Raw genomic sequence first — 23,513 nt, 5'->3', positions numbered from 1 at the left:
ACCTAATAGGAAAACAAAACTTCCCAAACATTCCGAACGTTTTTAGTTGCTCTCTGATTGATATACACAGGAAATGCAGTTTTCTTTTTTGTTGAATTTTGTTTTAGTTTTCTTCAAACAAAGAATTTCAAAAGAAGCTACTCACTAAAAGCCATAAGAAAAGGGAATCCGTTAAAGCAAGGCCTTTAGTAACCAAGCAATTTTGTTATTAGAAAAGTACAGAACATTTTTATGTCTTTGCATTTGTGTCTGCAGAAAATAAAACATTTTCTCCCATCTTTTCCGTTAACCGGCTAAAAACAAAGACTCTGAACGTGTGGATTCAGCCTGAGGGCAACATTCTGACTCTTCACAACTTCTTCCTTCATCAAATTATTACTTTTTCGCTGTAGTTTGTTTCATTTTTCGTCTTCATAAACCAAAACCTAGCACTTTTTTAACGTTTACCCTCTCATCGTCTTCCAAAAACGTCTTCGAGCCTCCAAAAAAGAGCCAAAGACATCAATTTATTATTGGTGGGGTGAAGATTCCTTTTTTGCTTTACTCTTTATTCTATATCTATTGTTCCAGCCAAAGCGTGTGAACTATCCATCAAGAAGGAGAGTAAACGACGCAATTTTTCGTTACGGAAAACCTTCATTGAATACTTCTTCTCACTTGGTTTGGCTTATGATTGGCAGAGAATATCAGAAATACTACACTCCCACATTCTTTGATTTTGTTGCGTTGATATGCGCTTGGGCATTCCTGCTTTTAACGTTTCCAGTTTCAATATTCTTCTGCGTCAAGATTGTGAAAGAATATGATCGTATGGTAAGCCTTACAATTATTAAAACTATTTGAATGTAATTTGAGGGAAAGGGGTGACATGCATACTCTAAAACCAACAATTGAATATTTTCAACAAATTAGGTGCGCGGGAACATTAGCTAAAACGAGGTTATTGTGACAGGAATTATTTTTACAGTACCCTTAACGCAATCTCATTAGTACTGTAAATAGTGCAGACAAAGAAAGTTTATTTATTAATGAGAGCTTGACCGATGTTGGATATACTTCTACCACAACACGTTTAAATTGACATCACTCAAAAAATGAATGCGACCCTATCCGGTTGGTTGGTGCAAAGTTATTGCGAAGCCTATGCACTCATAAATTGGCACAATTAACAAAGCAAAGCTTAATTAAAACGAAAATGTGTTTATGCAAAAAATAATTTATGGCTGCTGCTTGTATACTTCACTTCCTTTACTTTACTTCCTAAAAGTTAATTTTTCATGGACATTTTCAAATGGGCATGTTATTTATAATATTTGTTTAAAATTGAGCCAGGACATTGACAATTAAATTGTTAAAATTATCAAACGATTGTCATTCTTAACAACTTAATATTCAAGGTTATTTTCCGTCTTGGACGACTCTGGCAGGACAATCCAAGAGGACCCGGAATTGTGCTGGTTTTACCATTCATAGACTCGCATAAAACCGTTGACCTAAGGTAACAATGATTCTCGTTTACCGGACAGTTGTCTACAATGAATCTACAATTCTTCCCTTCAACTTATATTATTTTAGGGTAATGTCTTATGATGTACCTACACAGGAAATGTTAACAAGAGACAGTGTGACAATTGGTGTGGATGCTGCTGTCTACTATAGGACTAGGTAAACTAGAAAGACCAGAATTAAAGTAAAAGCGTTATTTGCGAATTTCAATTTTCAGTGATCCTATTGCTAGCCTGGCTCGGGTAAATGACGCTCACATGTCAACTCGCCAGCTTGCACAGTCGTCATTAAGAAATGTATTGGGCACAAGGTCATTGGCTGAACTTATGACTGACAGACATGGTATTGCAGTTCAAGTCAAGTATATTTTGGATAGTGGTGAGTAATTTGGTTGATTTAAATGGTAAATAGTATTAACACTTGTATATTCCAGCAACCTTATTCTGGGGAATTCATGTGGAGCGAGTGGAAATTAAGGACATACGCCTTCCAAGGGAGATGTGCAGAGCTATGGCAGCAGAAGCTGAAGCTCAAAGAGAAAGTGATGCAAAAGTTGTAACTGCACAAGGAGAACTTGATGTGAGACATTTGTTCCACAAGTTTATAGTTCATATTTTTTCTATTGGAATTGCTTCTCTATTAGTTTTACACTTACTTTTTTGTAGCAAGACTGTCTCATTAACTTTAATTTCTTGGCAGTGTTTTCTGCTTGATTTGAACAAATTATTAACTGATTTTAAAAATCTGAAACCAACTGTCTATTTTGTTACACTTGATCATAATTTGCTATCGACTAACATATGTAACTTTTGATGTTGAAAAATAATCTTGACCACAACAGTTGCCTGAATATGTAAAAAAAGAACTAGCAGTGTGTTCTCTCTAGATAATTTACTCAAAATTAATAGGAAGAGTTAAGTTACGGTATCTATTTTTGAAACACATTTTCAGGCGTCAATGGCATTTCAAAAAGCTGCTGATGAGCTTGCTGGTTCTCCAACAGCATTGCAGTTGCGGTATCTACAAACTCTGGTCAAAATCTCTGCGCATGACAATCACACAATAGTGGTACCATTTCCAATGGAATATATCAAAAAGAAAATTCGAAAATGAAAAAAATTTTTAATCTGTATTCCTATCGAAAACCAAAAAAAGACAACTCCTTAATTTTACAATGTTAACTTTTTTAATGAAAGTATCTGTGATTTCATGATTTCAATATTATTTTGAAACAGATCCCAATAAAAATTGAACAGAATATCCTATTTTAGGCATATGATTCGATTAATTCGTCTAATATAGAGAATTACATACAAGTGAAATAAGTGGAAAAAATAAATATATTTTTTAGAGATCATTGTTTCCTAAACCGGATTAGAGGTTGTTGCAGAAGGCATCATTGGTTGCATTTCGAGCGTTTCTTCTTCAGATGATTGATTGTCAAATTCTACTTCGGGAAGTAAGAACAACTTATCCCCAGCAAGAGCTTTTCCTATGCTCAACACTTGTTCTGCATGTTGAGCCACCAGTTCACGATGACGCTGGCGAATTCTTTTGAGCCTTAAACATGTTTTCGTTTGAAGAGAATCAAATCAGATCATCACAGATTAAGATACAAACCTTCGGGTTTCAAACGCCGATTTTACAACCACGAAAACAAAAGAGTTGGTTGCCGAATTGAAAAGAAGGAAGAACTGTGATAAATAAACGGGCAGGAAAGTTGTTGAATCAGCACCCGGAAACATCTGAAAGTCAAATCGATAAAATCAGTGTTAGATTTAAAAGATTGATGTTACCTGAATAATTGCCATTGCAGTAGGTAGGCATCTAAGAAAAAGAAATTTTCCTAAGAGCATGATGGAGATTGCCTGCAAATTTAAAAAGTGTTAAGGTAATTCTAAAAAAAAATTTAAAGTTATAAATTAACGAAGTACTGTGAATGAGAAAAAAATTTGAAGGAAGAGTGAATGTTTTGGGAGTTTTTATTGTAAGGACTCAGAAGGTGCCTATGAACCAAGGTTGTAACGAGGCTTATCAACAACTTTTCAAACTTTCGAGTCAATTCTGTGATTTAAGTACATCTTAAGCCAACCAAAAAAGTTCCAAACTTGGTTACCTTTTGGCTTATTCATAAAAACTATATTCCCCCTGCGACAAGGAAAAGTTGGCGAAATTGAAAAATTGTAGCCCAAAATTAACCCATTTTTCAAACATTTTTGAGAAATCTCTATACGAAAATTGTTTTGGACACATTTTTGAGTTTATAGAAATCAAAAACTCAGAACCGTTGCTTCTCCTTTAACCTTGTAGAATAAATGGTCAAGCTCTTAATTATCACAAAATTGAAAAAATTCAAATGAAGAAGAATTAAGAACTCGAAAAAGTGGTAAATTCTTGATAGTGGCTAAATTCACCATAAAAGAGAATTGATGTTTTCGTTCATTATTTTTTCAGAAAAGTTTTTCTATTATAGAATTTTAAAAATATGTTGCAAAACAATATTAGATTAGAGTTTTTATAACATAAATTTCATTGTTTTTTTCCAATGCTACTTTTAACTTTACATAAGACGTTTTCAGTAATTTCCGTAAAACAACTTTTTAAAAAAGAAAACGTACCTGCAAGCTTTTTGTTTTGTCCTTGTCGGCTTGGAAAAGGTGATTTTGGCCTTGCGCAATAAGAATTGACGCCCTGCTATCCATGCTTTTTCTCATACTTTTCAGAGTAGAGATAGTCAAAAACGATATTATCACAAAAGGACCGAACGTTTTCCCAATAGAAAGGAAAGCCGTCCTATACAACACTCTGTAGAAAATGTTTTGCATTAAAGGCGTTTCGAGCATCTGGAAATTTACGAGTTATTCCCCCAGTTTTTATTGGATGTTCACACCTGTTGTGAATCAATTCCCTTGTATGTACACGGTTCTAGAGTGTATTCCACAGTACACGGTAAACATATGACACATGCAGCAATTGTCATAATTAGCGGGATACGAATCAAGCCTGCAAATGTATCAAATATATGACACTTTTGTCATGTAAGTGTAACCTCCGACAACTCTTGCATAGCTTTTCCTTCTCTGCTTTCGATGAACTGGAGCAAATTGAAAAGGTCTTGTGACCGCAATGAATCTCTCTGCAGTTACTTCAATTAACATCCAAGTCTGAAATTCAAAGTTATCAAGAACCATAGAATATTTACAACATACGGATGTAATGTGGCCACATTCAACGAGCGCATTTGTAGCCACCATTTCAGCATCCCACGGCTCGTCGCGTAGTGAGAAGTAGTGCATAGTTGCCCACAGTGAATGATGCCATAGAGCAGCGATCAAAAGTACCTGAATAACAAGTAAAAGGTATAGAGAGCAATGCAGAAAAACTAACAATATCCCATATAGCCAGACCGGTGAGAGACACCAACATTGATGTGTTGATAGAACGAGAAAATAGTTGTTTCAATGAATACACATTTCCAATAATTCCTCCGATAATAACCACAAATGAATATGGACCATCAAATGCTAAAGCCCACGAAGAAGGAGGACTTGGGCACTCATTTGCCATTACCACACGCTGATTGAATAGAATATTCTGATACAACTCCAACATGAGGTTCAAAAATTGAATCGGTCAATTTTTGAAAACATTCAAAACGAGTAGAAAAAACAGGAGCGCTCGGTGGTCGCTAGAAAAATAGAAAGATTGATGAAGATTTGAATGTAATATGAGTTCCTACAAGAAATAAAAAAAAGAAAAGTGGAAGGTAGGCGGGAACTGGAAATGACATGTCCTTACTTGGATTTTGCACAGATATTTGTCAGAAAAATTTAGATGTATGAGTTTAGAAGTATCTGTTTTCAGGTGAGAAGTAGATTAAGAAGACACCAAAATATTGTGGTTTCTTTGAAGTATTTTTGAAGTTGTTGAAAGTGTTTTCTGAGCATTTTTGAAGTAGAATAGCATTTATTGTGAAAATTCAAAAAAATTTACAACTAAGCAGTTTCAACTATTTCTAATGAATTTTAATAAAAACAAACACAAAATTTGTAGTTTGCTGCTTTGAGCACAAACACTTTGAAAAAGAAAAAAAACATAAAAGAGCACATATAATTCTCATAAATGGAGCAAAAATGAGAATTGCTGTTTAAATAGGTTTTCCATTTCTAACTGTGTTGGTCAAAAAAGATTGCTCGGATTGGGTTTACAAATGGTAGACGCTTAACATCTTTTATAGGCGTTATACGTTTTTCAAAAAAAAATATTAGTTATTTTTTGTTTCCAGTTTTCTATAGAGTTTTCAAAAACTTAATTTAAAAACACCAAAATTTGAATTTTTCTTTTTGTTTTAAACTTGTATCACACGAGCAAGGAAAGACACTTCGTTTACTCGAAGTTTATTCTTAGTTTTTTCCCGGCAAAAAGTGGACTGGATTGTCCATGTCCGTAGAAGTGCACTCTAGAATTATTTCAAAACAATTCTAGGAATTTTAAAAAATGAGAACAAAGTTGGAAACCTTTTAAATTAGTTTAGAAACGTTTAAAGATGAGAAGGAAGAGGAAAGTAAAAATAATTTGTTGATTTCTGTTTTGTTATTTTACCAAGTGTTTTCTCCCAACTAAGTAACACTTTTGTAACATCAAAAAATAGTTATTTTTGAACTATTTATCATTGGCATTAAAAAACACTTTTTTCAAACTTTTCTTTCAAAAACTCAAACTTTCAGTTATCTTCCTTTTTTTCTGATATTTCATAGATTTAATATTTTTTGTGATAAAACTAGGCTCGCCGGGCTTTTGTTTGGAAAAACACTGGCTGAGTTTTCAATACACCTTAAAAGTTTTGAAACGCTAATTTATCATATAAAAAGTTCAAATTTCGGAAAAACTTGAAATATTTCATTTTGCATGTAGACCCTATCAGTTTTAACTCTATTTGTAAAATTAGAAACTTTGATTTTTATAGCTCCAAAAATGGGTCAGAATAAAATTCTTGATTTGTATAAAATTATCATTTAAAAGTGATATAATGATTTCAGAAAACTGAAAAAATCACGGAATATTAAAACGACTTTGTAGGGATTATTGAAAACTCATAAAGAGCTATTCGGCTTATACCGATGACTCGCGATACTGGCCATGCAGTAACTGGAAAAAATATGCAAATGATCTGTAAAAATTAAATAAAATTGTGATTTTGTGATCATTGGTATCATTCGGAATAGTGTATAATTAAAAACAAGGAATTGTTCTAAAATCATCTATTCCATTTTTATTCTAGCTTTCATATTGAACAGCCATTAAAGCAACTTAAAAATTAACAAATAAGATAAAAAGAAAAGAGAACGTCATATTGATAGACAGGCAAAATGAAAACGTTTATGTATGTAGAATACGGAGTAATTCGAAATTCTAATGAGAGGATTCTGCGAATGTATTTCGCGAACGTGTGAAACGTTCAATTTTTCCAACAAAGGACGCTGACGTGGAAAAACTGAAAAAGCTTGGTAATTTATTTGTGCGTGAATTCAACTTTAACTTTGCCCCTTATAATTGTTTTAAAGTTGAAAAAAAACGATTTTAGGGAATTAGAAAACTATATACATTGTTTAGAATAGAAACCCAAAAACGATACTCTACATTCAAAAAATTTCTCCATTGTCGCTTCTCAGAATTTTTTTGTTTTCAAAAAAAAGAAATTTTATAGTACTAAATTATATATTTTTAAAACAGATTTTCTTGACCAAAAATTTACTAAGTGGATATTTAACGCAACAGATTCACCGTATCGTACATTACTATCACTACCAGCAATGGCTTCAAGAGCATTGAACTTTTAGATATTGGGATGCAAAGAATGAAAAGTTGAAAAGTGAGAAAATGTTTCATCGCTTTGTCCTATCTCAACATTTCACATTTTACGACCAACTTTAGAATTATTGGCATTGGACTTTGAAGGGTAGGAAAATTTGAAATTTCACGTGTGAAAAAAGTTGAACATTTGTAATGTGAAGGCGAATAACTAGACAAACATCAAAAGCTGTATTTTCATGTCCCAAAGTTGCTCGGAGAGCAATGTGAAAAGTAGGGTGTAGATTGATTTATGGAAAGTACGATTTGTAAAGTAAAATGTATAATTTGAAATAACACGAATTACAATATTGGTGCCGTTGCTAGGTAAAAAAAATTGAGCGATTCGGGTTTGAGCAACTTTTAAAAAGAAGAGTTGGGAAAAGGATTTGTGTCTAGTATCTGAATGGAAAAATTATTCAAGCAAAAATTTACCAATATAGTGTTTCACATATTATTTTAAATTTATATTGATAAAATTTGTGTTCAAATATTTTATTAGCAACTCTGGAAAATCTTGTTCTATGGTACGGTGGAAAACATTAGTGTTTGGTAATTTGTGCAAACTATTCAAAAATAGAAAAGCTGTATTGCAATAACTAAATATAGCTACGGAAAATTTAAAAATCACTAATTTTCCTTCAATTAACGATTCTGAACATTTTTGATTTTCTGCCGTAACTAACTGAAATTTTAACAAAACAGAGAAAAAGTAATACAAATGAATAAACTACCATCGATAATATTGAAAAGTTTTACATAAAATTTACAACGAGAGCTATCTGAATAAATCCATGCGCGTCTAGATCGATGTTTCAAAATATTAGCAACGTTGTTTTCTTAATTTTGTTTCCTAAAAAATAATTAAGAATATTTTATCATGATAATTACTATGCCACTTTTATGTCACTTATAATAGTTTTCAATTATTATCACAACAAGTAAGCTCGGTTCCAAAATTTTTATGTTATATAAAAACAAATGTTTTTTATTGTTTTAAAATAATAAACGAAAAAAGTTAATAATATGTTACAAAAATAGGCAACGGGAGATATTTTGAGCTTTTGAATACTGCTTACGCATTTTCGATGATTCATTTTCCAGTTACTAAAAGATGCTACCACATGTTGTAACAAGATTCTTCGAAATATAACATATCACTTTGAAGTGTGGTTGCAGTTTTTACCTAGAATCATTCTAAAAACGATTTTAAGAAATATTCCCTCTCATTAAACATCCACGAAAATAAAAGTGCGTCAAAACTGACATACCACATTTCTAAAATAAAAACAGAACTCAGAATATTCTATTAATAACATGGCCTCGAAGGAATTGATTAATAAAGTGCTGGAGACAGTGAGGTGTTGGTAACGACTCAATAATCCAAACAGAGCATAACGTCTATGTCTTTATCTTTGATAAATCAGGATTAGAAGGGCTTGTCTTGAAATCTACGCAAAACAACTAGAGATGAGATAAGCGGAAAGAGAATTCATAATCTGAAAACTCGAGCGAAACGGTGGGAGAGCGAAGACAGATAACAGATAAAACAGGAAATAAGAAAAATGGCAAAACTACGTTATTATTGAGTTTTTTTTTCTTCTAAACAGATGTTTATCAATTCTATTTTCATTTATAAAATGGTGTTTTGTTTTATAAAGAACTATATAAAATATATAAAACAAAACATAACTTTATTTCTAAGAAAATGTGACAAGAATTAATAAATGATGAAACACACAAAAATGTGAAGGTGGATAACATGGCGTTGTGAAAAAATGAGAATCGATGGATCTAATAAATAATTTGGTTCTCGGTGACATTTAGACCCTGCGTTCGGATTTGTTTATTTTGGTGTTCATGGGCGATAAACGGAAGAGAAATAAAATGGAGACCGATTATTCATAATTAGCGTTGGCAGCAGTAACAAAGATCACAACTTGTTTTTAGTTATTGCTCAACACTAAATTAATCAAATCATTTTTTCTACTTTTTGTGGTATTTTTCCGAAAAATGATTCTTTGAATAAGAATAATTAAGTTCAAGTGAATAAAGAATGTTGTTTTAAGAAAAAAAATCTTCCGTTTCTAGAAACAAAATTCAAAAATGAAAACTTTGAGCGATCGTTGTTGTCGTGAAATTTGATGAAGTGAAATAAAATAAAATCAGAGCAAAGGATCAAATTTCCAGTCAGACCGAAGAAAATTCAATTTCTCCCCCCATTTTTGGCCTATATCGAATTAAAGGTATGGTGGTTTTATACTGAACAACACATTTTGAAAAAAACCAAGAGGATTTATAAGTTTTTTTGTTGTTGTAATTTTCAAGTTTTTGATTTTAAAATGATAGTACATTTTTAGTTTATAAAATTCTGCTGAACTCTAGTAAAAAATTTGATCACGTGAATTAGGTTTTTTTTTTAATTTTTGATTGAGAGTTTTCAGGAAAAAGAACACTATAAATAATGTTTCATTTTTGTAAGCTAATTCTCCTAGCAATTTTGCATTAAGCGCATTATTAAAGTCATAACACAAATACCACAACAAAATAACACGATAGAATTTGTTTGAGTTTTTTTTTTAAATATGTTAAACTGGAAATTTCAATTTTAGTTCCACAGGACTATAGAATTTGAACTTAATGGAAAAACGATGAGTAGTAATGTTAGGAGATAACTACGAAAAACGAAAGATTTAGAATGGCACATGCATATAGGCTCTTTTCATGAGACACTCAGATAATCCTTTCCCCCCGTCTCCCAACCAAATCCATATCAGTTCGTTTGGATGAACAAAAAACAGAGAGACAATTTATTAAAAGTGACGATTAATATGTTTGGAACATGCGGTGAATAGGAAAAATGCAATTATTCACACTATTCTGACTTTTTCAAATGCAAAGATTATATTATCAGTCTTATCTTAAGCTTTTTTGTTTTATTCCTTCTAATCTACGCCTCAATGACTTTTTAGAAGATCTAATGACTTTGTTACTCATCGCAGGATCTAATCTTTATGCACACTTTCGTAGTGTTTTGAGTACATACTTATAATAAACCTCGTTCAATCCACGTACGATTATGTACTTTATATCAATTTTCAGAATTCGATTAACACGGTTCCGGCGTGGAGAGGAAATAAAAAATAAACGACTAATGGATAATGCTGGCGTCAGATATGCATCATCCTGAATTTTTGATTCAGGAGGTCTCATATGATATATGATAATCTCAAGAGCAAAACAGATAACAAAACATGGATAATGTGCTGGAAATATCAACGAACAATATCAAGTTTTTCATTGTTAAGATAAGAGTTTTGTTATCATATTCGGATTTATACAATTGCACGTTTCATTTGAGAATTTGACCAACTATTGGATCACTTGAATTTATTAGACATTTACGCGCACCCATTCATGTGATTGTTGAAAAAACGAAGATCAATGAGAGCTTCACTTTCAACTTTATATCCAAGTTTTTGGCTAAAGCTCGAAGAAGTTAGCTTGAGAGAGAGCCAAATTAGAATACGTGACATTAGCTAGTTATCTCGTGGGTGGGAAACATATATTTCTGAGATTCCGGAAAAGAATCGAGTTGAATTGAGTGTGATATACGCAAACATGTTTAGAAATAAATAGTGCGATGATGGGAGAGTTCAAATGAGAGAACACCAAAACAAGTGCACATTTATATTTTATTCATACCACTTGGCAAATTGGTTTTTGGCTAACTTAAACAGATATGTCGGTTTTCCAGCTTCACGAAAATTCAGGTTCATGGTCCAATTGCTGAATTGCACAAATGTAAAATTTCGAACAGCTTTCAGAGAAGGAGTAGCGCTTCCGGTATTTTGCACTGACAGACTCAAAATGGGCACAATTAAGCAAACTTCGTAATGGGTCATCTGAGAAGTTTTCCAACATTTTTATGGCCGTTCAAAACGTCGAAAAAGAGCTCATTTTAGCTATAATCTCCAGTGTTGCCAACTTTTCCATGTAGCAGGGGCAGTCGTTAATTTTCATTTAACAATTGTCTTATTTTGCATATTCAGTAACTTATCTCACGAAGTTTCGTTTGTTTAAAAACAGTTAGAGTAATAAGAAACCAACATCTTTAATTACATACAGTGCTTGCAAAACTAAATTAAAAAATCTAATTTTGCCACACATTTGTCCACTGCGACACGGAAAAGTAAGCTAAATTGAAGAATTCAGCTAAAAGTCTAAATCTTGATTAACAACAAAGTTTAAAAAAAAAGAACCCTTACACCAACTTTAAATCATTTACTATATATAAAGCGCGTGTCCTTCTCTCCCTATGTAGTTTGATCTTTGATCAGAGCAACGAAATTTTGGGAAACCTTATGCTAAGTGCGCAGCAGACATCGATCGAGGTCCGCGATAGACACCGTATATCTAATGTGTTTTCTCAAAAAGTCGGGGGCCGCGCCGTAGGTGCGGTCCACGGCTGGTGGTTTTATAACCAAGATGCACTCACGACGTTATATTTGTGAAATAATATTCCCTTTTTTGAAATTCCGTTACTTGTTGTTTAAAAATAAACTGTGTGGATAGAGATTTGCAAAGTTTGAGTTTCTTAAATTAACAAATATAATTTATTGGTCAATATTCATCCGTTGCTGCTTTCCATAGTTGTACGCATTCATAATTATGATGTTACCAGTCTCAAATACATTTTGTTAAAGTTCATCAGAGAGGCTGAAAATTTTCACTGTCGTCATTTGTGGAATCACTGGCTTTTCTGCACTTGCCTTATTTTAAATTGATTGGTAGTTTCTTTCTGAAAATCGATTCAAGTAGTTCTGTGAGTAACAAAACAATTGTTTGTTAATTCTTTAGCATTGTTTTTTTAATGTTTGCGGTATCAAAAACTCAACTACCAAACATGATAAATGCATTATTCATCAGTAAATTTTGGAATTGTTTTACAGCTTTTGTACTTATGTTGGACAAAACGAATTTTTAGGTAAATTCTTTAAAATATGATCTTGTGTTTGATTGGAAATATTCAATTAGTCTTGTATCTTGTTGCGGAAGCCCTGATCTTGATTACTTTTGTTGTGATGTAGTCCACCGACAATATATTAATACTTTATAAATTGGTAGTTCAAGAATTACTGGTATTTTCAGAATAAGTAGCGGCATGATCTTATTATATCAATCAAAATAGCTCAAAAGATTAGGAATGATCTGCTAAGCCTAAGAAAACAAAAAACTTCACACATTTTAATTTTTCATAATTAAAACAGTTTAATTTTAAAATGTTCAAAAGGGTCTTTTCTACTCCATCATCGTAATCTAGTTTACCTCGTTACAGCCGTTTAGTTTTATTTGTACGTTCAGTGGTACTTGTGTATTATTTCCCCTCATTTTTTGGAATAAATTTTTATATAAAAACGTGTGGAGCTTTTGTATTTTTAGGCTGGGGAAATAACCATTTCTAAGTCTAAAGATGGAAAATGATAAATACATTGAAGTCTAATAAATTTTTAAAATGAGGGGAAATATTACACAAGTACCCGTTCAGTGTGTTCTGTCTATTCTTTTTTGATTCGATATATTCTCTCGCACGATACTGTTTTTACATAAGAAAAACAACTTTTTTAACACTTTAATTTGGCTTTTAGTTTAAAAAAACACAATCATTACGACTAATTTTAGTGGTGTGAAAAAGGCAACGTCCCTACCAATTTTTGCTGTTTCAACTTTCTACATGTTGTTTTTTCATCAATAGTGACATAAAACAATGCTTATCTTTGCTACTTACGTCAATACACTTTTCTAAACTTTTAATTTCAGCATTCAGAATGAATTTCAATTTTCGTTTGAAATGCAATTCCCAGTCATCCAAAATGAATCACTTATTTTCCCCGTGATACGTTTTGCTTCAGTACATTGTCTGAAAAGAAATGTACATCAGAATACATTTCAGATCACAGATTAAATATAATATTGTTTGAATTTGTTCTTGAAATTACACATCTTGCGTGTACAAAAGTTGGGTACAGAAATATACAAATTAATTGTGAAATTTCTAGAATGAATATTGAAATTTTGTCAGGTTCGGCTTCCAGATAGTGTTTGCATTTGTGGCGCGTTTTCATTGATCAAATTGAAAATGGTATTTTTCAAAGAATTGTGAATTTAGATAGTGTCTTCTTCCAATATTTGGTCCTTGCTCCTTTCACTAAAATTGTGTCAGAATCAGTTTTTTAGGCAAAATTTGAATTTGAAACATAGACTTGCAGTCCATATTTTGCATAGTTGTCTTTCTAGTGCAATAATCCAATTGAAATATTTGGTCTGATCCTTTTTATCGATGATTTCCTGGAAAAATTAAGCTATCATGGTTATTTATCAAAGTGTCTAATTACAACATGAGTTCTCTGGAAAATAAGAAAACTGACACGTACATACAACACTAGTGGAGTGAGAAATATATTTTTGAACATGGAATGTTCGATGAACTTTTGATAGGAAATGGTTTGTTTTTTGTTCAGGAATGCAATTATTTCTGAAAGCTTTCGTTTTCAAAGTTGCACCACCCCAACGTTATACTTGGCGGTCGGAAGAAATAGCAAACTTCGCACACCTTTTTAGATGTATGTAAGATGTAGTAAGATGATGTATGTAGATATGTATGTAAGAATACTAAATATGACAACGTTTCACTGTCACTTGTTATCTGGAAAGACAATCGAAGATGACTAAAATGTTGAATGACTTATCAGATTGTTATACTTTATTTTCTGCGTTCCCCCTGTCTCCATTGACAGGTACGTGACAAGCGTAATGCGTCTATCATATTTCCAATTGTAACACCATCAACGCTCCTTCCATTCTTCATTCTATTGGAATGCAACTTGTTGCTGAACTAAAAATAAAACAAAAAGAACAAGTGATGGATAGATTGTAATTGGAGCAAGAAAGAAAATGTCACTCCGTTGACATGATTCGTACAGCGGTGAAATCTTATCAAGCCAATTAGCCAAAAGAGGCCGCGGGGCGCTCTCGCGCACGTCTCTTTTCTCGTCCGTACACTAATCCATCGGTCGGCATAATCTACTGAAGAGCCTATTGTAATAGGAAGACAAACAAAATGAAATGAGAGGGAAATGGACGAAAATAAGCATTGTAAGGCAAATCTTCAAGTGTTTCATTTTTCAATTTACGTACGCCGATTTTCGAGTATTTTTGGGTATTTTCACAATAAATGTGCAGGTGGTCGCTTGATTTCCGAGCGTCTTAGTCAACAATCGACACATGACAAATATAACAAAAAAAGAGATCGTCTTCTTCAATGTTATTCTACAAAACTGTAACACATGACGTTTTCGTAAATATAGTTACTATGAAGGCAGATGATACAGTCAACCTTTTTTTTTTAGTAAAACTAGAATCATCTGTGATCATGAATTGGAAATTGGATTGTTTTGAAAAGTAGGGGGACACTCTGCCAAATGCAGACCAATTTCAAAATTTTCCAATTTTCATATCCCACGCGACGTTGTTGTTCACTTGGCCAGTAATCGAATGACTGGTTGAATAAATGAAAACATGCAAACTGTGAAATTTTCTCACCGTGCAGATTCACAGAACTGCTAAATATTCTGCTAACCAAGAACAGATAGGAAGTCGAGACAGAGTGTAAGCATCAATGATTACTCATGAATATTACATTAGGGAGTATTATGCACTTTGACTTTATGAGCTTATATCCTATTTCACATGATCATTCATTTCTCATTTTCTGTTAGTCTGAAGTCTCAATATCTAAGTATCGAAGTCTCATTGAGCCAAGTTGTAAAGAAAGTTGAAATCTGCACACACACACACACATAGAGAAGAATTTTAAATTAAATGCTTCCCCCGAATTGAATTGTAAAGTGGTCGTAATAAAGAAAACTACAAACATCCTTCCATCTCTCAGAGGACCTTCAGAAAGAAAGAACATTTGAAAAATGACCAGCAGGTGGTGCCTTGTTCAAAACAATTTGGAGTCTGGGCACAACCTTGACCAAACATCTAATAGGTTCCCACGACTTCACTGCTCCGTCGGCCGCTAATCCTGAAATGGCCAAAAATGAAAAGCCCATTTTGGTAATTGGGGCAGTCTGAGAAATGCGAATAAATATATTTAGAAACGTATTTTTCAAATTGAAGGTGGGTTCACTGGTTTTTGAATCTTTCCCGTAAGACAACAGTTCTCATTGATGAGTAAGAGTATACCTCACTGCACGGTGAAAGAAGATGTGGAATAGATAAGACGTAAATTGCGTTGAAGGTCTCTGTATAGTTGCGCACCACACCACGCATCTGTTGTTCCTAATTCTGTTTTGATAGAATGGGGTTTGAAAGGTTTCGGGATAGGAAGAATGAAGATGTACATGTACTTCCTCGAAAATCGGAAGTGAAGACAACAAAAATGAAGATCAAACAACAGTCGGATGTGTTCCGCGACACCAATTCTAATTGATATGGATGTTTGTACAAAATACCAGTTACAGTTTCAGAAACATCAGGAAAAATTACAGATACTATTGTAATAAACATTTTTGTAAAATTCTACATATGAATTAATGAAAAGAATGAATAGAACCTGGCCTTATATGTAGTTTAGAATTGTAAATTTATCATGCTAATTATTTTTCTGAATCTCCTTTGTAATTTAAGGCAAATACCAGGCACTTTCAAGTTAAGTAACACGATTATCAGCCTGTTTTGCCTGCATGTTTACGCGCCCTGCATATTCGATCCTAGGCTGTTGTGAAGCGAGAGCCAACCGCATCAGCTCCGAGCCTCCGAGCCCACCGCCGCTGGTCATTGATTTAGAACAAGTCTGCAGCGGTCGTCAAAGTAGCCCCCAAAGCGCTGCCGCATTGTTTGAATTTGCTCCAAGTTTCCAGAAACATCCAGGAACATGCAAGAATCATCATTTAACTTTGAAAACGGCAAGCTTCTGTAGTCACATTTTCAAATTTTCAGACCATACATTACTCAAGATAATTTGAAGGTAAATTATGGCCCAAAGAGTTATGGTGAGCGCTCTTTCTATTTGAATAACAGAGCGACTTCAAATGACGACCGAGCGCCTGGTGGGTGGGCAAAAGGCAGCCCCCTAGAAGCCTCCGCATGTCCGATGTTTTCGTCCTATTTTCTGCACAAAAATATTCAAAGTTCAAGATTTTAGGCCGAGTTTCTAGTCAACTAAAAGCCCGGAAAAAGACGAACCCGAATATCTAATTTTCATCTAATATATCTGAAATTATGTTGACTTCCTTCAAAGAAGAAATGTGGTGCGCGCTCTTGTTGACACATTGCGAAAGAGACCCTTTATGAGTCGTAGGAGGCGGCGGTTTTCTGTTGGCAGCCCCCTCGAATCACTCCGCAATTGTGTGTTTGTAGCGCGCCAAACGGCTCTTTTTAAACACAGATATCAAAACTTATATTTTCTTCACTTTAGCTGATGAAACAGACTTTCCCCTCTCAGAATATATAATTTTTATTCTGAAATTCGCAGTTTGAATGGTTTTTACAGACCCTAAAATGATGGTGCGCGCTCCTTTCGGCAGATAGGGAGAGACGCACAGAAAACGAGAGGGAGGGCTGGGAGGGGTGCCGCTCACTCTGTTCAACATTACTCGCTCGACAACGTCCTTCTCGTTTCTTCTTGATGCATTGTGTATACTTCTACAAGGGCTCATACGCCTCGTGTTAGAAGAGATGAAAATGTCCCATCAGTTTCATATCATATAAGAATACGGAAAGGAGCCATTCTTTGCTTTCTTCAAACAATCTTCATTTGTTTACCGCCCTCTTTCTTCTCTTTCTCATTTGACCTTTTTGTATCAAACTCTTTATATTCTCGTTTTTCAGTGACTCATCCACTTCAAGCAACTAAATCAACTATGTCTGACGGAAAGGAAGAGCTCGTGAACCGCGCCAAGCTTGCCGAGCAGGTATGTAGATGTCTCAGGATGTTCTTGAATACTAAAACTTTAATTTCAGGCTGAGCGTTACGACGACATGGCCGCATCCATGAAGAAGGTCACCGAGCTGGGAGCTGAGCTCTCCAACGAGGAGCGCAATCTTCTCTCCGTTGCCTACAAGAACGTCGTCGGAGCCCGTCGTTCTTCATGGAGAGTCATCTCTTCAATTGAGCAGAAGACCGAAGGATCTGAGAAGAAGCAACAAATGGCCAAGGAATACCGTGAGAAGGTTGAGAAGGAGCTCCGCGACATCTGCCAAGACGTTCTCAACTTGCTCGACAAGTTCCTCATTCCAAAGGCTGGAGCCGCCGAGTCCAAGGTCTTCTACCTCAAGATGAAGGGAGACTACTACCGTTACCTCGCTGAGGTCGCCTCCGGAGACGACAGAAACTGTAAGTGATTGAAAATGATGACTGTAATTGGGACATAACCGTGCACTCGTTTCTAACCCTCATTCGTAAGCTATGCATCCTTGTGTGAAGTGTGGAAAGATATCATAGGGAAGACAGAGAACGGGAGTTCAGGCGCGACCCAATTCCACATCGATGCGTAGTTTTTGAAAATAAACTCTAGGGCAGCTCATTGGGGGTTCTCCTCTAGGGAGTTCTGCCTCTCATAGTCATACTCGTTTCAAAGAAGACCAGAAATGAATATTCCTTCTTTGCAGCGGTTGTCGAGAAGTCGCAGCAAAGCTACCAAGAGGCGTTCGACATTGCCAAGGATAAGATGCAACCAACTCACCCAATCCGCCTGGGACTTGCTCTCAACTTCTCTGTCTTCTTCTATGAGATCTTGAACGCCCCGGACAAGGCTTGCCAGCTTGCCAAGCAGGTGTGTTAATGTTTTTATTTTATTTTAGCAGTAGCCAACATTGGACAAACGGCTTACGCGGAGGCACTTGAAATTGCAAATAAAGATCTGTCACCAACGAACTGTGTTCGCCTTGGTCTTGCACTCAATTATTCGGTGTTTTTTTATGAAGTAGCAGCAAGCCCGGATAGAGCATGCCAGCTTTCCAAGCAGGTGCTCGTTAAGTTTTTGACATAGCATCGTAACTTCAAAGCTATTGATTACCTTTAATCTTTCAGGCTTTCGATGACGCCATCGCTGAGCTCGACACCCTCAACGAGGACTCATACAAGGACTCTACCCTCATCATGCAGCTTCTCCGTGACAACTTGACTCTCTGGACCTCGGACGCTGCCACCGATGACACTGATGCCAACGAGACAGAGGGAGGCAACTAACTCCTTCACACCGACACGTTACCGCCACACACCCCTCACCTCGATCTTGAAAATGATAAATAATACTATTTGTCATATGATTTATTTATTACCATTGACTAGTTAAACCATCGTTTTTCTTTCCATTTTTTTCTATAAATTCATCAATCACTCCCCTTTTCCCATCAACCAAATGCAGAAGTTATTCAAATTTCTGTGCTGAGCCCACTCATCAAAACTTCCCGTCTCTACCCATACAATTCAATGTTCCGTTTTGTTACGGCTTTTCCCCCTTTCAAATCTCGACATTCGAAACACCCCCAAGCTTTTGAATACACATAATAAAGTTGTAACACCAACTTCAATATGAGAAATTAACGCAGATAATCACGTCGAAGAAATATTAAGAGGGGAGGATTCCGATTGACATCCAAATGTATAAAAATTAGTGCAATTGAACAAAGTTCGAATGAGAAAAGAAAACTGAAACGAACGTTTTCTTTTAGCGACATCTTGTTATTGCAGGTTGTTCTTCCTTAACCAAGATAACTACTACGTCTTAGGCACTTGCTAAGGTTCAATTCAAAATTTATTTCATTTATTATAGATATGAACAAAGATGAAAACTAGAATTTAATGTTCATATTCATTGAGGAATAAGAAAAGGTGGAGTCCTGGATTAAATCTCCGGTACATGACACTTTCATAGGTTTATTTCTAGTTAAATTGGCTTTACAGATATAGCAAAATTTTGGTTAGTGACATACTTGAAAACTACTTATTTGGACGGGTAGGTTTCATTTGCAACGCCAGGTGGCGGCGCCAGCTAACAACCAAAAAATTGGGGTTTTTACAGCCGATAATATAAGGAGTGGTAATTGGTACACTGGTAATTGAGATAGTTCTATGCAGAAAGAGCAGGGTTTTGGGAACGAGCTACTTTTGTACCACTTTACAATTAAATGAACATTTGTGCTTTAGTTGAAAAGTTTGAAAGCCGAATACATAAGAATACCAAAAACAATTTCGAAAATTGTCATGTTTTTTTTGAAGAAGAAGAAGAAGTCCTGTTGTTTTGAATGCAGTTTTAAATATTAAAAATTGGGTTTCATTTGTTGGTAACTAATCTACATATATTTGAAAGCCAAACATTATATTTTCTACATTTTGCAATAATTATAACTGAAGCTTTTCTCGGAAATATAAGCAAAAAACATAACGAAATAATGTGAACAACTTTATTACAATCAATTTACCCAAAATTGCATTTGTGAATAATGATGGTTCTAATACATTCGTTTTTAACCAACTTCTAAAAATAAATGTTTTTGAAAAATTTTATCATTCCCAAAATATTTAGAAAACAAAAATGACAAAAGTTTCATTTGCCAAAAACCTTAAAAATTGAAAATTGCAAAAAAATTAACGATTGTTGAAAATGATAATAATTTTTGAAAATATGAATTTTTATAAAGCAGTTGAAGGTTTGTTAATGATGATTTTCAAGGTTTCCAAAACTCTAACCGGCAATGTGTACAAAAATAGCATTCTATACCACACAAATAAAAACATGCAATTTTTCTGAAGAAGGTTAATTGACACACCAATAAATGTTGCAAAAAAATTAACTATAATTTTGCAATGTATTCAGACCTGGGTTGCAATGCAATCGACAAATTTCAGCGATCGTCGGATGAGGGAATTGCCGACAAATTTTCGGCATTTATTGAAATAGCTCGAATTACCGAAAACCAGAAATTTCTTTGAACTTTCAAACTAGGTTATATTCCGAAAATTAGAAAATTAAACCATATTATAATTTATTATTATGTAGTATTCCGTAAATTGTGCGCAAATGCTTGACAGGAAATGCTTGACATTTCAAGGTTTCAGACATTTTTGTGCAAAAGCAACAAAACGATTGCCTAAATAAAATTGCAAGAACTTTATGCTTTTGCGTTAAACTATATAGGTTGCAGCAAATGTAATGGTGCTAAAAAGCTGGTTTAACTAACTTATCCGAGTCATATCGAGTCAAATATCCGAGTCATATCAAGTCATATCGTCTTTGATTGCAATGTTCTGAACTTGTTGAAACCGCAAAAGTGGCATATAAATAAACTGAACCTCTTATAATGTTTTGGAAAGTGGGCTTCAAGAAGCAAAAATACTTTCAAAAATCGGTTTTCACGAAAATCTGATGAAAAATATCAACGTTCTTTAAAAAAATTAATGTTGATGAAATAGGCCGAAATTATGAAATGTATCTTGTTTGTTTTAATTTGAAAGATAACTGTTCGCTGTTACCAATAGCTGTTGTCATTGATAATCAAAGTTTTCTAGATGATCATTCCAGAATATCATTATCGATTTCAGATGTTCCAGCTTTGATAACGCTACCTGGAAAGTATTGTTTTAGAGAGTTATAAGTTGATATATATATTTTCTGAAAGCTAATATATTAAAACCGCACACACAAAATATATACAATCTCTTGCCCGATTTAATGTTAAGAAGCATATGTTTGGTTTCAAATCCCTGAATATGCGTGTACATCAGAGGTGTGCAGCAAATCTGCCGTTTGTTGAGCACGGCAAACTTCGAAAATGTAGACTTGCGGGTTTTCCGAATTTGCTGCTACACTCTTGCTGTGTATGCCAAAAAGTAGTTATCTTGAAGTCGTCTATCTCGGTTACAGTTAAAGATATAATAAAGTGGTTAACTAGTAACATGTTAAATACATACATTGGTAAAATCATTTTATCAATCAAAAAAACTCAGATTCACTCAGTTTTTTTTGAAACATGAAGCGTTTGTCTAAACTTTAAAATGATTCCATATCTGAAACAGCTGCTATGATGTTGAAAGTAATCGAAAATTATAATGATTATGCAATATTGTTGAGAAAATTTCTAATTGACAAGTTTCTTGATTCTTTAATTTCCACCGGGAAATACAGATTCATAAACAAAACCTGTTTAACTTGAACACGCAAGGATTAGTAGTTGAGAATAATTGCCTCAGCAACAAATTGAGCAAGATGTTCGTTTGAACTTATATCGTCCTTCTGGACACCAAGCAAGACTCCTACTGAGTATAATCATACTGTACCATTTAAATCATAAAACGCGTCTGTTTTTGATTTTGTCACGGTTATATTTCGGCTAACATCTTGTCTTGAGTGAGTAGCACATTCGTATATGTTTCTTATTTTTCTTTCGATTCGAGGTTGCCTTTCAATTTGCATGTGGATTTTGTGCAAACAAAGCATTTCAATACTCACATTGCCACAGAAATAGCAACGAGGGTTCAATTTGCAAGTCGAACGTAACGGACTACTCTCTCACTGACAGCTAGCAATGCCTGCCTTGTCGGTCCGCGCGGCTATTTTGCACAGTGTTTCTGTTCCGCTGTCTGCGTCCCCGATCTGTGCACACTGTCTTCTTGTACAGACGCGTTACCTCTACGTTCTCTGCGCACTGTGTCCGTTGCACTTACTTCGGCCTTCATTTCCTTCTTACCCAATTCAACGGCCGCATAACAACCCATTTTGTAGTATAAATTTCTGTTTTTTTTTTTCAGTTAAACTGAAGCTCTTTATGTATCTTTTCATTTGTTACAATTTACACCATTATTCTTATATGTCAATTTCCTTCGACCTATTGAAAGCCAGATTTTGAGGGCAATAGAGATGCGATAATTAAGATAACCATCTCCAAAGGCGCGAAAAATTTATGAGTGGCCTGGCAGATTTTCATATTGCATATCGTTTATTTCTCGTGCCGTTAGGTACTTTGATTAATCTTGCGTGAGTAAATAATTGTAGAAACTGGGCCGCTTTGTTTTTGGGAAAACATAGGTTAGCGACTTTACACATACTTTTTTTTGCAGTTTTAAAGTAGAACTTACTCAATTGTTTAGTCATGAAAATTCTACCATTTACTTGAACGGCGGTTTGTATCTCAACTGTTGAATTTTTTCAGTTCTTTTCAATACTACTCCGCTATTCCAACGTTTGAACTTTCTGAATATCTAAGCAAAGTATTTCTAGCAAAAGTATCCGATAGTTGTCAGTGAATATATTACTTTCGTCCAAGATGTCATGACCTTTCCTATTTTCATTTCTTGAACTGGAACATTTCACTTGCTTTTTCACCAGTAAGCATCCAAAATCACACATTCTTTATTTGAACAAAATATTCATGTTTTTCATTGACATGTCTATATGTATAATTATTGTTCACTAGCAGCTTACCGCGAAATGTCGACATGTATTCGTTCAAGCAAATTTGTCGGTTGCCGATACTTGTCCTCTACTTCTCATGAGTATGACGTCTATGTATATATATTCTGTTCTCAATTGTATAGAAGATCCTTTCCGCCTTGCCAAACCCTTCGTTCCTTCTTTCCTCATAAGGTATTCAGCTTGTCAATACTGGCATTTAGCCACGTTTGGATAATTCATGACAGCGTTTCCGGTCTTGACTTTGCAACGTTTCTTATTTTGAAAGTTGTAGCATATTTTGATTGAAAAGTACACAATCAGTAAAATAGAGAAAAGTGCAAAATAGAAAAAGTAAACGATGCAGAGAGTCAAGAAAGATAGATATTGCGATGATAAGCTTTTGTTAGTAGGGTCTCAAACGCAATAACGCAATCCGTTTTCAAATATTGGACTTTTTTCGAATCCATCTCTCTTTTTTCTCCTCATAAAAACAAAAAGAAGTGGATAAAATATCAAACGGCATTTGGTTTTATTTCACCTTTTTCCAATGCACAAATTTTACAATTCGCCAATTTCCAACACAATGCTCTGCGAGAAACCTGCCTTCAAGGTGCTGATGGGTTATTATCCATTCCGTCATAACCGAGCCATCCGATAGATTTGACCTTGCGCCGCCGAATGCCGACAGCATCCGCG

At 34.5% G+C, this 23,513-nt stretch overlaps 3 protein-coding genes and 4 non-coding genes across 8 annotated transcripts; 5 read left to right on the top strand and 2 right to left on the bottom strand.

Annotated features, from left to right (window-relative positions):
- The first annotated feature begins 568 nt into the window (after positions 1–568).
- Positions 569–2,713, top strand: sto-3 (Stomatin-3). Its single transcript, NM_077540.2, has 6 exons — positions 569–813; positions 1,398–1,498; positions 1,576–1,665; positions 1,724–1,884; positions 1,940–2,085; positions 2,458–2,713. Exons 1-6 carry the CDS (start codon positions 670–672, stop codon positions 2,617–2,619), a joined length of 804 nt encoding a protein of 267 aa, NP_509941.1. The 5' UTR covers positions 569–669; the 3' UTR covers positions 2,620–2,713.
- Positions 2,617–5,196, bottom strand: F52D10.4 (G-protein coupled receptors family 1 profile domain-containing protein). The gene is made up of 8 exons (NM_077539.7): positions 4,894–5,196; positions 4,716–4,847; positions 4,556–4,670; positions 4,397–4,509; positions 4,125–4,349; positions 3,303–3,374; positions 3,127–3,251; positions 2,617–3,066 (listed from the first exon to the last, which is right to left on the bottom strand). The coding sequence occupies exons 1-8, from the start codon at positions 5,116–5,118 to the stop codon at positions 2,871–2,873; spliced, it is 1,203 nt and encodes a 400-aa protein (NP_509940.3). The 5' UTR covers positions 5,119–5,196; the 3' UTR covers positions 2,617–2,870.
- An 11,192-nt stretch (positions 5,197–16,388) lies between these two features.
- On the top strand, positions 16,389–16,537 carry F52D10.9. Its single transcript, NR_072155.1, has one exon. It is a non-coding gene; the product is annotated as an Unclassified non-coding RNA F52D10.9 (non-coding RNA).
- Positions 16,538–16,676: 139 nt separating this feature from the next.
- Positions 16,677–16,813, top strand: F52D10.7. Its single transcript, NR_072154.1, has one exon. It is a non-coding gene; the product is annotated as an Unclassified non-coding RNA F52D10.7 (non-coding RNA).
- Positions 16,814–16,886: 73 nt separating this feature from the next.
- Positions 16,887–17,108, top strand: F52D10.12. Its single transcript, NR_072152.1, has one exon. It is a non-coding gene; the product is annotated as an Unclassified non-coding RNA F52D10.12 (non-coding RNA).
- Positions 16,922–17,070, bottom strand: F52D10.11. The gene has a single exon (NR_072153.1). It is a non-coding gene; the product is annotated as an Unclassified non-coding RNA F52D10.11 (non-coding RNA).
- Positions 17,109–17,246: 138 nt separating the features above from the next.
- On the top strand, positions 17,247–18,958 carry ftt-2. 2 transcript variants are annotated; one of them, NM_001350351.5, is made up of 4 exons: positions 17,247–17,336; positions 17,386–17,758; positions 18,226–18,389; positions 18,455–18,958. In NM_001350351.5, exons 1-4 carry the CDS (start codon positions 17,286–17,288, stop codon positions 18,611–18,613), a joined length of 747 nt encoding a protein of 248 aa, NP_001337315.1. In that variant the 5' UTR covers positions 17,247–17,285; the 3' UTR covers positions 18,614–18,958. The 2 variants fall into 2 exon arrangements, with proteins under 2 accessions (NP_001337315.1, NP_509939.1); NM_077538.9 differs by lacking the exon at positions 18,226–18,389 and adding an exon at positions 18,034–18,197 and having other exon boundaries at positions 17,254–17,336; positions 18,455–18,946.
- Positions 18,959–23,513: the final 4,555 nt, after the last annotated feature.

This window comes from Caenorhabditis elegans, chromosome X, assembly GCF_000002985.6.
Source record: "Caenorhabditis elegans chromosome X".
NCBI lineage: Eukaryota > Metazoa > Nematoda > Chromadorea > Rhabditida > Rhabditidae > Caenorhabditis > Caenorhabditis elegans.
Note: the sequence above shows the minus strand (reverse complement) of the source record. Positions and strands in the feature narration are given on the sequence as shown.